Source organism: Callospermophilus lateralis, chromosome 9 (assembly GCF_048772815.1).
Source record: "Callospermophilus lateralis isolate mCalLat2 chromosome 9, mCalLat2.hap1, whole genome shotgun sequence".
In the NCBI taxonomy this organism is placed as follows: domain Eukaryota; kingdom Metazoa; phylum Chordata; class Mammalia; order Rodentia; family Sciuridae; genus Callospermophilus; species Callospermophilus lateralis.
Genome location: NC_135313.1, coordinates 97,196,773 through 97,213,617, shown reverse-complemented (window position 1 = coordinate 97,213,617; position 16,845 = coordinate 97,196,773). Strand labels below are relative to the sequence as shown.

Genomic DNA, 16,845 nt, shown 5'->3' with positions numbered 1-16,845 from the left:
TTGTAGAATTAACAGTCATCAGAGTTGACTACTTTCTAATGAAAAGTAACATCATTTAAATCCAAGCTGGTGGTATATGTTAAGTATAATCTTCAAAAAGGTAATATCTGAGTCTTGGGCAAAGAGACAATGAATGTGCATCATAGATTTTATTTACCTCAGTAGTTAATGAGGAAGCCATATAGTAGGTTATGACCAATTGAAAAACTTTTGAAGATTAACATTTTTTTTTGCAGACAATTTGATAACAAATTTTAGGATGAATTTGTTGGAATAGATAGAAAACCAATGAATGTTCAAAATGACATCTTTGGAGTTGTCTGTCATACTGCAAACAAATTTGCATCTCTACTATGCAAACATCAGTCATGTGTTTTGCTTTATTTTCAAATTTTGACTCATTTTTCTGACCAGAGTTGCTACTCATATTTAATGATATGCCCTAGTCTTATGTTGCTGCCATCAGTTCCAAAAAGGAAGATGAAATGAAAAGAACACCAAAGTGATTGTTGCACAATATCATCAGACTGTCCAAACAGTGTTAATGGGGATTTGAGTATAATTTGTCCCTGACCTGCCAGTGCTACTGTCTTTTTAGTGACTTGTAGCTTTATTTATTAGTCCAGGTTCTTCTGTATTCACATATAAAATCATGTTTGTTGCTGAGCATGGTATCAGTGTCATGGGAGGCTAAGGCAGGAGGATCAGAAGTTGGAGTCTAGCCTTGGCAACTTAGTAAGACCCTGTCTCAAAATTAAAAAAAATTAAAATAAAAACGCAAAAAATTAAGATGAGGATATAGTTCAATATTCAAGTGCCCTTGGGTTCAATCCCTAGTACCAAAAGAAAAGAAAAAGAAAAAGAAAAAAACTCTTGTTAGGTGAGACTACTATTAAGGGACATTTAAAAAAGTTTACAGTTGCAGGATTTTTACTTCATGTACTTATTTCTTTGTGGTTCATCTTCTAAGGCAGGTCCCTTTCCTGTAAGGCTCAGTGTTCAGGCAGTTAGAAGGACAGAACTTAAAGAAGACAGCTTATGGTTCGTGCACTTGTCATTTTATGATGTATATGTTAAAACTGCCTTCATGTTAAAATTTGAAATGTAGGTGGTAAACTTCAGTATAGATTTATTGACTTTAGACAAATAATTCATCTAGAAAATGAGCTGTTCAGTGTTCAGGTATGGAAAGAAAAAAGGAAGAAAGGAAGAAAGGAAGGGAGGGAGGGAGGGAGGAAGAGAAGGAGGGAGGGAGGGAGGGAGGGAGGGAGAGGGTAAAAGAAGACGTAGGGGAGGGAAAGGAAAAAAAGAGAAGGAGAAGGAAGGAGAGGGAAAGGGGCAAGACAAGGGAGGACAAGAACAGAAACTACAGCACTGAATTAATTTTGTGAGAAAAGAGCCTGACCTGGCACTTTTAGTATTCTTCCAAGAAAGGAGTTCTCAGCAAGAGCTTTGCATGATCGTGTGCAGGAAAGAACAAGCACATGTGAGAGAAATAGAGCCTCCTGGGCTTATGCTCAGAAGGGCACAAGGCAGTGAGGTATGTCTCGGAAAGCAATGAGCATCTGTCGAACTGACACATGGAAGTTTTCTAAGACAGGCTTAGAATGATGACAGCAAAGGTTTTAGGAGTTGATTCATACTCCGTGCAAGGAAATACCACCATAATGACGGGAAGCTGCTACCAAGGGCCAAGTGAAGAGTTTCATACAAAATTGCTTCTAGCTAGGCCAGCCAACTAATGGTCTAAGTTGTCAAGGAAAGTGATGAGGAAGTCAAGGGGACAAATGCAAACGTGAATCTAACTTGGTGGAAGAAACAATGTAAAAGATCAGAGAAAGAAAGTATAAGAATCACTTAATTGCAGTATTCACTTAAATTTTCTAATCTAATGGTTCATTTCATGATCTTATGGGATGGAGTTAAATGTAAGCTTTGAAGTCACCAGATCAGGTCTGACTCCTGGATCTGCTACATTAAATTTATTTGATCCTTGACTGTAGCCAAGGTAATGAGTTTAATGCTAAGTTTTCTCAACTGTGCAATATGAATTCCCACTGTGAATTCAATGAGGTTAGGACAAAGTTTTCCAGCATATATCTAGCACATTTGAAATACACACATTTAGTGTAAATGCCAATGTGTTGATTCTCTAACAGATTTGCAGATAAAGTGAAGCCTAAAAACATGACTTTAATTTACTCTTAAGAATAATGTTGCATGCTTTTTGTTCTTCTAATCATTCAATGAACTGTGCATAAATCAAGATGCACACAGGAAGGAGAAAAGTATGTTCCAATAATGACTGAAAAACTAAATGCCTGTAAGACTCAGGAAGGCAGCGTAAATGAATGCAGAGGTTTCCATGGGGCATGGGGCCAAGTGGAGAGTGTATGCCCCACCTTCAGGAAGGTGACTCCGTGCATCTTCCCTTGAGTTCTGACATGTAGGAGAGTGGGCTCACTTAAATATGATTTTTTTTCAATGTTAAACTTAATTAAAATTAAGAGCTCCACTCTGCCCTTTACCCACGATGTTCTGCCTCATGCCAGGCCCAGAGCAATAGACTTGGCCAACCATGAACTGAAACCTCTGAAACTCTGAGCCCCAAATAAATGTTTCTTCTTTTTAAAAATAGAAAACTAATTAAAATAACCAAATAGTGGTTGTGTAGAAATATAAGTGACTAAAGAATTAGTTATATGGGTACAGGTATGTGTATTTGTGACTGCATGGATGGATTATTCTGGACATTAGTTAAACATGGGAGAGGGAAATAGCATACAGTTTTGAAGGATCTGGAATTTCTCCCCAAAAGCTTCTGTGTTAGGTGATGCTTTAATGTTCAGAGGTGAAAAAACTGGATTATAAGAACTCTGATCTCATTAGTGGAGTAACTCACTTGATGAACCAATAATTTGAATGGACTTCTCCCTGGTAACTCTAGGCTGGAGGAATCAAATCACTGAGGCCATGGTCTTAGAAACTTTCTCTTGTCCATGGCCTCTTCCTGTCTCTCTGTTTCTCAGTCATGAGATAAGCAACATTGCTCCTCTGTGCCCTTCACTCATGATGTTCTGCCTCATGCCAGGCCCAGAGCAATGGATTTGGCCAACCATGGACTGAAACCACTGAAACTATGAGCCCCAAATAAACTTTTCTTCTCTAAGTTATTCTTGTCAGTTTTTTAGTCAAAATGATGTAAAGCTGATCGTCGCAAATCAAGTAAATAAAACATATGAAGAGGTTCGAAGTCTAGGCAGACCATGAGGCATTGGGGAACCTAGCTGGGAGTTTGGAGAAGGAAGCTGTAAAGGTAAAGAGACCAGTTCTCATTTATTATATCAGGTGGGCTAAGGAATTTCACCTTGATCCTTAGGGCAATGACTAGTCTATAGAGAGGGCATCAAGCAGGAATGGCAGAATCCAATTTACAAATTTGCAACCATTCTGACTGCAAAGTGCTAAATGAATGGCTACAGTCAGGACTCAAGGTAGGCTGCTATTGGAGGGATTAGGGTGGGAGTGAGGAGACTGTGCCAGAGTGTGACGCTGCTTATAGAAAGAAGAAGATGGATTCTGAAGTATCTGGGAGAGTAAATCTATGCTGTGAGTGAGGAGAAGGAAGGAAGATTGCAGCTGCCTTTCTGCACAGAATTTACATTTTGTAGAAGATACAAGCCTTGAAGAGCTCTCTGTACATAGTAGGTGACATCACACATAATAGCTAACTTTATCAGAGGATGCAGAGAACCAACAACTACTCCAGGTCTCTGTGGGTGTGTGCAGGTGTGCCTGTGTGTTTATGTTGGGGGGGGGGTGTCTTAAAATTATCCTATTCTTAGACTATATATTTGCCTCAATAAAATAAAAAGGTCTGATTCTGTAGTTTTTCTCCTTTGTAAAGAATGTAACACAGTCAGGTGAAACCGAAATTTAGTTCCTTATAGTTTAGCTGAGCTCTGTCTCCATGTGTCATTGGGTCTTGTCAGCATTTGCAAGTGAGATGATCCCTTTCTTTGAGGAGCATGCTGACCAGGTCTGTGTATTTCCAATTTCAAGGAGTGTATTCCTACCTAGCAAATCAACCTAGTCACCTTCTTCTCCATTTATATAAGCTCATTGACTAAGTCACACACAAGCAAATGTGCAATAGATCTCACATTTTCCACCCCTGATAGAAGAAAAATTATACTAACAAGATATATGAAGAGCTATTCAAATCCACCATAGGAAGTGACTAAAAAAATCAGGAGAGAAAAAAAAAAAGCACAAAACATTTGTTTACATAAATCCTCTTTCTTGCTCTGCACAGTCTCTGGGAAAGAAATAATGAACCTTCCTCTGTGATCTGCCCATGTGTATAATTGATTAATCTTGTGGTTAAAAGGAGATGTGCTCACCAAAATTGGGATAGACAGGGGAATGCAATTTGGGTTTCTTCTCTTGGCCTGCTTGGTGATCACATATCAGAACTGAATGTACAATGGGGTTTGATCATTACTTCAGAATATGAAAACAGATTTATTCCTTGGGAACATTCCATCTCAGTCTTTGGAAGCAGGCAGTGAATTTCATATTTGTATTTACTCATCTGGTAATCTGTTCTGATCCAGCAAGGGGAGATCTCCTCCCCTCACCCAGACTTGAAAACTCCTACATTTTTAATTATTTTCTTGCCTCCCCCATTCCCTATTCATTCCTTTAATTTATAGCTGTGCCTTTTTTTTTAACATCCATAATTCTTGTCTGAGATAACACATTTGAAATTCCCATCTGATCCACCTTGATGAGAACATATGCTGATCCAGTCATTTACTAGGCCAAGATTTAATAAAATTGTAGGACGAGGGGTCAGAAATGAATGAGGTTCAGACTGGAGATCCCTGGGAGACAAAAAATAAATGTCACATAGTTGCTGCCCTTATTGTTACTCTATTAGTACATTTAGTAGACCTCAAAGATTTGAATGTGTTCTCCACTCATGCAAGTGTGTCTCCTTGAGCCCAAGGACATAGAATAAAACTCCTGTTCTATAATGGCAGGCTGGACCTCTGCCTCCTCCAGAATCTCCCCCAAATTCCCAAAACCAAATAAATATCTGCTAGTGGGATTTAAATTTATTTTCTGGTTTGTGATCCCATTTCACACATATTTTCTGATTTCAGAGGAAAAGGTGAATAGAATTCTGGATTTTCAGTGGGAACAAAATACTTAGAACCTTTGGGTCTGCTCTATTTTTTTCAATAATTTGTAAGGAGTGTACTGTATCTGTCTGAACCCCTCAAGATGTGTTCTCCACAGAAAGTTGGGGTACAGTCCTATTCTGCATTCCAGATGCCTTGTCTTCCAAATAGTAATTTGAAGGCAAACTGTAAGATCAATCAGCACATAAGGACCTACAGCTTCTGGCCACAATGAGGACCCCAGCGAAGGGATAAGAGAACAGCAATGATTGAATGCACACTGTCTTCCATGTTCTTACCTGAGGTTACTGTCAACACACAAAATAGATTAAATGGATTTCATTTTATTTTATAGATCAAGTAGTTGAGGCTTAAGTGATTCAATGGTCATGGAGTTTTAATCTGCAGCAAGCCCTAAAGCCCATTCTCTTTCCAAAACCCTGAGGTGTGCTACATAAACATTGAGAATTGTGCTGCCATTTTTTCTAACTTGGTGTGGCCAACAGCTTGCTTTAAAATTTGCCAGAAGGTCGATCTTACTCTGTACCTTGTACTTTGGATGAAGTCTGCTGCAGATTGCGCAAGAAGTCATTTTATTTTCTTTGCAAAGACTATGACCATCTGAAGTTTCACTCATAAACCTGTAAAGGACTCCTCAAAAACTAACTCTCTCTCTTTTTCTCTTTCTCTTTCTCTCTGTGTGTTCTGTGTGAGTTTGTGCGGGGGTGGTTCTAAGTGTAGAAAGACAAGTATTTTTTTTTTTTCCCCAGCTTTAAACTTCTAATGCTTTACGGAAAATTAAACGGAAAAATCCAGCAGAATACGACAATAGGACAGTAGTTAACTGTGACACATAGGATCTTAAAAGTAAAAGAATTGAGTCCTAGGATATCTTACAGTATTTTATTTTATTTTTTTTACCTTTAGGAGGAACATCATCCAGGCAGAAAGGCTTCCTAGGATGCATCCGCTCCTTACACTTGAATGGGCAGACACTGGACCTGGAGGAGAAGGCAAAAGTCACATCTGGAGTCAGGCCGGGCTGCCCAGGTCATTGCAGCAGCTATGGCAGCAACTGCCACAATGGAGGGAAGTGTGTGGAGAAGCACAGTGGCTACCTCTGCGACTGCACCAATTCACCATATGAAGGACCCTTTTGTAAAAAAGGTATGGGTATTCGTGGTCTCCCATGTGCAGGGTGATAGCAACCATCAGGACACATGGTCCCCCTCCTCATTGTGCTCTTTCACTTGATTTCCTTCTGCTCAGAGGCTCTACATAGCTCTTCAACATAATTACATCTACTCATTTTCCTTATGAATGGACGCTGTTGATGCAATTGAACTGAATGTATAGTTACAGAATGACATGTTGTCTGTAGCTGGGGAGCCAGCTGAAGACCAGAAGACATGGACTTTCTTTGCTGGATTATAAGTCGCTGACTATTATTTACAGTTCTAATTCATCCGTGAACAATTGTAATCAAAGGATCAGAGCATCTAGCTCTGTGGGAGCCTTTGAGATATTGAAGCCATCTTAAATCGTTTTTATAAAAAAAGAAGAGTTAGGTAATTTTTTTTTAAGAGAGAGAGAGAGAGAGGGAGAGAGAGAGAGAGAGAACTTTTTAATATTTATTTTTCAGTTTTCGGTGGACACAACATCTTTATTTTTTTATATTTTTTATGTGGTGCTGAGGATTGAACCCAGCGCCCCGTGCGTGCTAGGCAAGCGCGTTACCGCTTGAGCCACATCCCCAATCCGAGTTAGGTAAATTAATAAAAACAATATCATATAGCCAGTGAAATCTCCCTTTTCTGCAAGTGATGAACATGAACATCTGAGGCCTTAAAAACCCTGTTTTGAGAACTTATGCTTTGCTTTTCTGGAATTGAAACGTAAAAGTCAAAATTCCTGCCTTGGGGCAATTTAAACATCACATCCAAATCTAATGAATTCATTATATCGACAAGTATATCATATATGCTTGCCATAACCTTTTGGTGAAAGAGTGATATGGTGTGACTCCTCTAGATAAATTCTAGATAGCTCTAAAAAATTGTAGAATCTTATTATTTGGGGTAAACACTCAGTATTTTTCAAACAAGACACAACCAACTATCAATCTTTGCAGTATTTTAAAGTTTATTTTATTGATGGAAAAGTGTTTACTGAGCAAATAATGTAAACAATATATCCAGGGTACCATTTAAACTTTTAAAATGTTTTAATCATGGTAAGGAACCATTTACATAAAAATGATGACCATAATTATAAATAATTTTGTCAGCTCATTAAAACACATCTTCCAAGTGTCTTTACCAATAATGCTTTTTGTAGTTCAACCTACTTTGGAACTTAAAAATGAAAGGAGAAACATAAAGCACCCAGTGTTTTCCTTGATGTATTCTGTATTTTAAGCTCTCCAATCTTTCATTTTAGCCTTCTCCTCAATTTAGGTTGAATTATGTGCTTATTATTGCTGGTAAGCATGTAATACTCCTTGGGAAAAATTAATGATACAAATTTTAGGGCCAAGAGTGTGTTGGGCCCTGCATGGGAGCTTGAAATATAACAAGTGCCATCTCAGTAGGTTCTTAATATGAGCTAAGGCAAGCAAAAATGCTACTAGGTTTCATACTGGGAGAGATCTCTAAGTTACATCCCCTGAAAAGTTTGGATGCCATTGTTAGAGTGGTTCCACATACTAAGAAGAACAAATGCAGAATAAACACTACCAGGCTTGGTCACTGAAGTGCATAAGCAACCATCTTACAGTGTCCCCATCCAAGGCTACTGTCTAGAAAAAAGCCAAATAGATTTTCCTGCATTTCTCCAGGGATGTGATTTCAACATGTGTCTTGTAGATCACATTGTTCTAGATTTATCTTTTTATTGTCATCTCCTTTGTCTGAGAGAATTCCTATTTAGTCTCATCTGGCCACGCCACTATATCTGTTGCCTACATATGCTAATTTTCTGTGCTCTTGCACCCTTACTTTGATCTGTAAATTAAATGGACAAATGTTTACTTAGCCTTTTCAGGGAGCCTCGGATTTCACTATTTCCAAATTTCCCCTCTCTGTATTCAAAGGGAATAATCCCCTCTATGTTCAGTTACTGCAATGCATGGGACTTTTAACAATGCCAATTGACCCTGGGAAGTGTGGTGTGGAACTGAAATAGGAAGCCATCAGCTACAAGATGTTCGTGACCAAAATGCCCTTTCTACATTTCTTTTACTGAAGCACAGGATATCCCAGGAAATAAGGAAAATATCTTGGGTGGAATTAGGGACATGTTCATTTCCAATCCTGGGCCAGAAACTCCATTGGCCCACTTTCTATTTCTTATGGTAATATGGAGAAATGCAAGTCATCAAATTAACTGGATGTTAAGTGCAATATATATTCCTTATCCTTAAACCAATAAGACAGGATTATTTAAAATCTGGATTTAACATATGAGGGCTTCACAGAGGTGTGTTAATCCTCTTTCTGTACCTGGGACAAAATGCCTGAGATAATCACCTTAAAAGCAAGAAATGTTTATTTCAGCTCAGAATTTCCAAGGTTTCCATTCATGGTCACTTTGTCCTATTTCCTCTGAACTTGGGGTGCCATAGGACAGCATATCATGGCAGGTAGCACAGGGCAGCAGAAACTATTCAACTCATGGCTTCCAGGAAGCAAAGAAAAATGAGAGAAAAAGGCTGAAATCCTGATATCTCCTTCAAGGGCATGGCCCCGATTATCTAACTTCTTCCACTAGACCTCACCTTCTGAAAGTTGTGTCATCTCTTTAGAACACCACAAGCTGGTGACCAAGCCATTTTCATGTAGGCCTTTGGGAGTCATTCTAAACCCCAAACCATAACAGAAGTTTTGGTGACTTGCTAATATATTTCAAAGCTGGAGATTCATACAGCATATTTTTTTATTTCTTTTTCTTGTTTCTGATTCTAATTTAATTCTAAACAGAACTATGGTAATAGACTTCCATCTCTCTGAATATGTGGTTTGTTGCTTTGTATGTTTTTTTCTGTTTTGTCAATTATTAGATGATTATGATTCACATACCATAAAATCCATACTTTTAAGGTTTGCAATTCACTGATTTTTAGCATTTTCACAGAGAGGCACACCATCATCACTATCTAATTCCAGAATATTTTCATTATCCTTTCCAAAAAATTTTATGCCCTTTCACAGTCATTTCCCATTCACCTCACCTGCCCATTCCTGGAAACCACTAATCTGCTTTCTGTCTCTATGAATTTGCCCATTCTAGACTTTTCATATAAATGGAGCCGTATAACTTTTGGCCTCTTTTAGTCTACTTTCTTTCACTTAATGCAATGTTGTTAAGGTGTATCCATGTTGTATCATTGTTTTAGCATTTTATTTCTCTTTATTCCAGAGAGTATTCCACAGTATAAATGTGCCATGATTTGTTTCTCCATTTACCAATTGATGGATTTGGGAATAGTTACAATTCTTTGGCTATTATCAATAACTCTGCTATTAATATTAGAGTACATATTTTTGTGTGGATGTATGTATTCTATTCTCTTGAGTGTACGCTTAGAAATAAGGTTGTTGGATCCTGTTGTAACTATGTGTTTTATGTTTTGAGAATTTCTAAATTGGTTTTCAAAGAGGCAATTGGGCATTACATTCCTATCAGCAGTATGTATGTATGTGTGTGTATGTATATATAGATTCAAATATTCCACATTCTTGTCTACTCTTGTTATTTCCTGACTTGTTGTAATAGACATCTACTGATTGTGACGTGGTATCACAATGGGTGTTGACTTGTGTTTCCCTAAGTAGCAATCACATTGATCATCTTTTCATGGGTTTATTATCCATTTGTATAATTTCTTTGGGAAATGTTTACTCAAATCCTTTGCCAATTTTTCATTTTTTTCTTATACTATTCAGGTATACAGATTTTTTTGTGTCTTCTGAATATAACATGTATGTGTATGTGTGTGTGTATATATATATGTATATGTATGTATGTATATATATATATATATATATATATATATATATATATGTTTTTCACTTATTTTATCCCATTATTTGGGTTTACTTTTCATTTTATTTACATTGTCTTTTAAAACACCAAGTTTTTAATTATGATAAACCCCAGATGATCAACTGTTTTTGCTATGCTTTTAGTGTCATATCTAAGAAATCATTGTCTCATCCAAAGACATGAAAATTTGCATCTATAGTTTATTCTGATAGTTCTATAGTTTCAGCTCTTAAATTTAGGGCTTTGGTTCATTATGAGTTAATTGTGTGTGTGTGTGTGTGTGTGTGTGTGTGTGTGTGTTGTGAGGTAGGGATTCACCTTGATTCTCTGGCATGTTCATATCCACTTGCTCCCATATCATTTGTTGATATGTATTTGTCCTTAACCCCCCACCACTTACCATTAATTGAATAATGTGGATAAGACTGTCATGCTGATGTCATTCAAATATTTTTCCTAAATAAAATGTTAGATAATATATCTGGAAATTTATTTGGAAAACTAGAAAAGGTAAAACCCAAGGTAATTACTATAATTAAAAAAATGTTTCCTTCTAGTTCTTTTCTTTGCATTTAATAGAGCAGAGACAGTGCTACCCATTATATTTTACACCATGGATTTTATCTTTTTTATTCCTATATACATCATAAATATCTGTAAGTATCAGTTTAAATGATTGCAATATATTCTATCTGGTGTAGTTGCCTTCTCTTATTTAATTCATTCCATCACCACAGCATTACAGCCCCCCAAATATATTGGAACTCTGCCATGAGCCCTAACTAAATTCAGACCATGGCTTGCCTGTACCCTACAGTATGTGACGCTGGTCATATAACTGAACCTCAAGCTTCCTTAATTTCCTTCTCTACCAAGTATGAAAAATGCAGGAATCTTTCACAGATAGTGATATTTAGCATCCAATGAGCCCTCCACAAAGCACTTGAGATAATTCCTGAAAAAAAAAAAAGGGGTCACACTAAATGCTTACAGTTCCTACTGTTTCAAAATTTTAGACCATCTGATGAATTTTAGATCAGATTTTGTTTTAAATAATATTACAATAAACAAATGGATTAATTTTTTTCTTAGCAATGGAATTTCAGTGAAAATGATAGCATATATATTTTATGTACTTTTTACATAGTCTAAAACCTTGTTCAAGAATCCTTTAATATTTACATTTCTACTAATTTATATCATTTTGTTTTATTTTTTCTTGTGGAAAATGAAAACAAACTACAGTACAGTAAAGAATTTAAGAATCTCCATACACCCGTTTTCTAGTTTCATCAATGACCAACTCATTTATTTCATCAATATAAGCATCTCTTGTATTCCTCCCTTATTATTTTGAAGCAAATCTCAGATAATATCATCTAATGTATAAATAATGCAGCAGGGATTTCTAGAAGATAAGGATTCATTAAAATCACATGCATAAGGTCATTTTCATAAGGAAAAAATGTAATAGTAATTTTTAATATTATGAAATATACACTCCATGTATACATTTCCAATTTACTTTTAGTATATTTATTTTTTTTCTAAATTAATTGCAGCCTATATGATTTCTAGGTATCCATTAGACTATACATTATCCTACACTGGTCTTTATTGTTCTCATTCTTAATTTAATTCTGTCACTATTATTAAGACTAGCTGCTGTTTATTGAATTGATCCTATGTGCTATGCTTTTTCACGCTGTCTTCTAAATCTTCCATCCAACCTATAACTGACTAAATGCCACCATAGGTCTCTGAGAAACTGGAGGTTGATTTGGATTCTGTGAAAGCTAGAAATAGACAAATCCAGAATCCAGTTCCAGATCAATCAGGATCCCTCCCTAGGGATATCCCTGTTTACTAGAACCTCCTCCTAGTTAATTTTCCACTTCAAGGTCCTATCAATGCTGAGCACCTCTTTCAGGTCTTAGGGTTCTCTGGACCTCAGAGGCATACAACTCTGAGAACCTTGGTCTCTATCACTCAGACAAATTCACTCAAACCTTAGACTAAGTTCTGAAAGGGAGCGGGGGGAAGATCAATTTTCCAATCCTCATAAGTATAGAGTTGGGACAAAACTCTGTAAAAACAGACTAACCAGAGATAAACAAGCAGATCAATTAGTCTTTGGAATTCATATCACAGAGAAGAAAATTTACTCAAAGCAGTGGTTCAGGGTTCTGCCTTTAAATAGTATTTCAACAAAGAGCAATAAATTTTAGAGAAGTGGCACAACACAGGAAAAGCAGTCCCAGGCTTCAGAAGTAAGAAAATAGGGAAGGCAAATTTATAGGAGAAAAGAGAGCCTGCAGATTGGGTTAGTGTCCATATCTTTGAACTGGTAATCAAACAAGAATTTATCTCTCTCTCTTTAAGCCAGAGAGAAAAGGTTTATAAAGAACTTTCATTTTTGTAATTTCCTGTTCTGCTTTTAGACAAATAGAAGGAATATAGTGAGTACCCTTGTATTTTATTTCCTTCAGATTTTGAGATAATACCTTCCAGTTTCATTTATTTCCACTGGTATTTATTTGTTTAAATGCATGTCCTATTATCTCAAGATCTTAACACCATGGCTTCATTTACCAAGTGGGTGTGCAGGGATGTTAGTATTGACATCACTGGTTGGAGTAGCACAATGATCACTGGCAGTCGCCTTTGAATTAAATATTTTCTTCCATTTATCTCATTGTTTTGAATATCCAGAAACTCAATTTATTTGATCAAAAGCTGATTCTCAGATTATAAAACATAAGAAGCAGAAAGAATAACAGAATGGAGGTACATTATTGAATTTAGCTTTATGCTAAAATAGGCAATATCTAAACATTAAAAATAATTAGAACTGGAGATAGGGGAAGAGAAATTACAGAAACTTGGCTTTACATATCTAAATATGAAATGCTTTTCATTTCTAATTTCTTGTCCTAAATATGAAAAGACATAAACCAATATATAATATGTGTAATAGAATGCTTTGAATTAGACTTGTGAATATTTAAGCATATAGACAAACATCAAATAAAAGTCCTTCATTGTGTTAACTAGAAAACAGTAGCTCTAAGACATGATAAATGTCCCTTAGGAAGATTATTCAAGAAAAATACTTGGATCAAGTTGATGATTAGCCAAGATCTTCACTGTCACAAGTATCTGCTGCATATTTTTACAATCAGGAATACCAATATTGTAACTTGCTCAATTAATACAAAACATTTTCTATGAATCTTTAGTAGAAACAAACTAGTATTCTCAACCTGCTAAGCAATATAAATAAATATGCAATATTAATTTTTTTGGCATGATTACACACTGGAACAGAGTTTTCACAAAGTGGAACAAATTTGTGAGTGAATTAGGAAGCAAATCCAGGTTGCATTATGTTCTAGGTGCTACAAACTCAATCAAAGAACTTTATGAAAAATTAGGAATATTCTGTATGTCATTTAGGATGAAAGGAAATTCATCATGTTAATAGTTAATACACGTTCACATTTGCCGTGCTGTTTCTATGGCAGAGATGGCTACCAAATGTGAGATGTGTTGTTCTACAGAGGAACCTTTCCTTCACACCCTGGTAAAGAGATGAAATTTTGAGTGAACTCAAGAGCAGCCTTGGTCTAAGCAGAATAAATATTTCAGCATTTGGATGAATGCATGTTAAATAAAATGGTGCATTGTATGATGGCAACGGGAATGGGTTCAGATTAAATTTTCTTCTAATGTGGAGTTCAAACTGTGCCAAGCATTGCTTGGCATAGTTTCATTAGAAATACTAATGAGGTAGGTCTTATGATTCCCATTTGCCAGAGGAAAAGTCTCCATAGGATTTGCTACATTACCTAGGACTACAGAACCTGCATGAAATCAAATCTAGTACTGATTCTTGCAGTGTTAGTTCTACAAACTAAAATGATGTGATGGAGTGGGAGCATTCTACAAGGAACATTGAGTGATTTTCAGTTTTCTGCTAATTGAACTCTATTACTTTATAGATGCCACATTTTTTCCATGGTGTTTGTTGGCAGAGCTTCATCCAATGTGCTATGTTATAGGGTTTGTGTGCCTAAGTCTGCTAGTTTTGGGAACTGAATATCAATGCCTATAAGACTGATATCTATGTATTTGCTACTGTTTCAGAAAATTCCTTCTATACTGTTTCCCTTCATCCTCATGCTTGACCCAACATTATAGACAATGGCATCTGCCCATCCCCCATGTCCTACTCTTTGTAATTGAATACCCATTCACATCCTGTAATCTCATACAGATAAATACAAATAGGAGCTATTAAGCTCTCTATTTTGATTGCAATATGATCCCAGCAAAATTTCTTTTTGCACTATGCTAAAGTTGAGGACATTTACATTTTGCTTCTAACAAGGTTAGCCTGGTACATGGTAGTCATTCTGCAAATGTATGTTAATCCAGACCTAAACTTTAGGAGGCAAATGTGAGCTCTCTTCTGGCTGTGCAACTTTATTCAATGTTCTTAACCTCCGTGAGTCTCAGGTTTCTCTTTTATAAATAAGAATAATAATTTTTGCCACTTCAAAATTATTATGGGAAGCATGTTACATAATACATTTAAAACCCTTCACATGGTGCCTGGTGTGTAAGAGACAATACACAAGCAACGATAACTATTCTGAATGCTTCACTGACTGTTTCAATGTGTGCTCCCTTTTTTCTATTTTACAGAGGTTTCTGCTGTTTTTGAGGCTGGAACATCAGTTACGTACATGTTTCAAGAACCCTACCCTGTCACCAAGAATACAAACCTCTCATCTTCAGCTATTTACACAGATGCGGCTCCATCCAAAGAGAACATTGCATTCAGTTTTGTGACAGCTCAGACACCCAGCCTCTTGCTCTTTCTCAATTCTTCTTCTCAGGACTTTCTGGCTGTCTTGCTCTGCAAAAATGGTGAGTGTAGATGACATAAAGTCCAATGGAGTGTCAGACTGGCCTGGAGGGAGAGTGCATGTCCTCCAGAACTCTGCATAGTTTTAACCTAAAGTTGGTCCCATTGGGGTAGCTTTTTTCAAGCCTGCCAGCCAAACTCTTGATTATACTTTACCTTTATGAGTTGCAATTGGTATTCAGGGCCAGTGTCAATTCACTGCTGAAGTCTCAAATGCATTGACTTTAATTTGCCTCAACTGTGTAGCAGTAATTCTTTATTATTTATTCTGTGCTGGAATCCATTAAGTGTAAAGGAGAAGATCATGAGCATATCTGAATTTCAGAAGGACACTTGCCACATATATCCTGTCATCTTTGCTGCAGTCCTTTTTACTGAGGGTTGTTAAAACACCTAGCAAAATGCAGGCTATATTAATAGATGTCAATTGTCCTGGTCTTAGAGAAAAGTACTATACATGAGTTATAACCTTGTGGAAGAGAGAATCTGCTTCTGAGAATAAGATTTTGGTTGGGGGATACAAACTTTTCTATATAGTTAAAGACTGTGCACACTGTAGCATTTTCTATCTTGAAACAGCAAAATTTGGGATATTTTATTAACAAAACAATAATACTATTGTTTTATAAATAAACAATTTGTTATTTCTTTTCATTCTACAATTATCCCAACTTAATATGAAATTCACAAACACTTGCATGGCATTTTTTTTTCCTGAAATTAAATAAATAGACCCAATTATTTTTGAAGGTTATATATAATATATTATCGTTTATGCTTCTGGACTGGTGATGTGTTCAGTATCATTATATTTGAAGAGAAGGCAATATTTCTCCATTTGTAAGGTATCTTATAGAACCTAGGCTTTCATGATTAAATTATCCAGTACTCGTTTAAGAAAAAGGTGAGAATGTGGAAAGAATGTGGGCAAAATGGACTATGAGAAGATTAAGGTAATGAAGGGCCAGATTGTCTTCCACACAAGGAATGCTGAAGGTCTCCAGTTATTATCGTTATTAGAAGTCAGGATTTCTTCCCATATATCCTCATTACACCTTGCAAGAATAAGGATTCTTGTTATCTCTGTGGCCAAGGACACTACAAAATCAGAACCCCATGGGGTTGGTATAATCACTTGAACAGGCAAAATGGCCAAGACCTAGATATTCCTGTTATACGATCTCCAAAAACACTGTCCTGTAATCAAGAGCTTCCCTTTCCTCCTCTTGAAATCTGCAGGTATTATGACATGGGCTTTTGATCAGTTCTGCAGGACCCACACTGGTATACTATAGGAAGGATTGTGGTGGCCCACAGTAGAAGGAGAGTTCAAAGAATAAAGCACTTATATAGCTCTTTCTAGACCTTAGGAGAGATTCTCGATAATTTTCTTTACCTACATTTTATTGGGTTTATTGTTCTTTACTTCATCCTGCTTTTTGATGTCTAATGACGGATGACTTTCAAAGTAAGGGATGGTGTATTTGATTCTAATTATAGGATCAAAATTGGGGAGCCTATGGTTTGAACCAGGCCTGAAGTACAATGATAATAACAATGGCCCAGGTAATGCAAAAGGTTTCATTCATTGTAAGAGTAACAGAGAAGAAGAAAGAGAGAGAGAAAGATGAAGAGGAGAAGAAGGAGTTGGAGGAGGGAGACAGGTCATTCCAAGTGCATCAGTCC

The 16,845-nt window shown here is 36.5% G+C and overlaps 1 protein-coding gene across 3 annotated transcripts in view; it reads left to right on the top strand.

Annotated features, from left to right (window-relative positions):
• The window catches only part of Cntnap5 (contactin associated protein family member 5), a 791,405-nt gene that overhangs the window by 668,558 nt on the left and 106,002 nt on the right, over positions 1 to 16,845 (top strand). For all 3 annotated transcript variants that reach the window (XM_076865870.2, XM_076865869.2, XM_076865868.2), the window contains exons 18-19: positions 6,114 to 6,353; positions 14,937 to 15,161. In XM_076865870.2, coding sequence (XP_076721985.1) covers positions 6,114 to 6,353; positions 14,937 to 15,161 — 465 coding nt within the window. The remainder of the gene's footprint in view (positions 1 to 6,113; positions 6,354 to 14,936; positions 15,162 to 16,845) is intronic.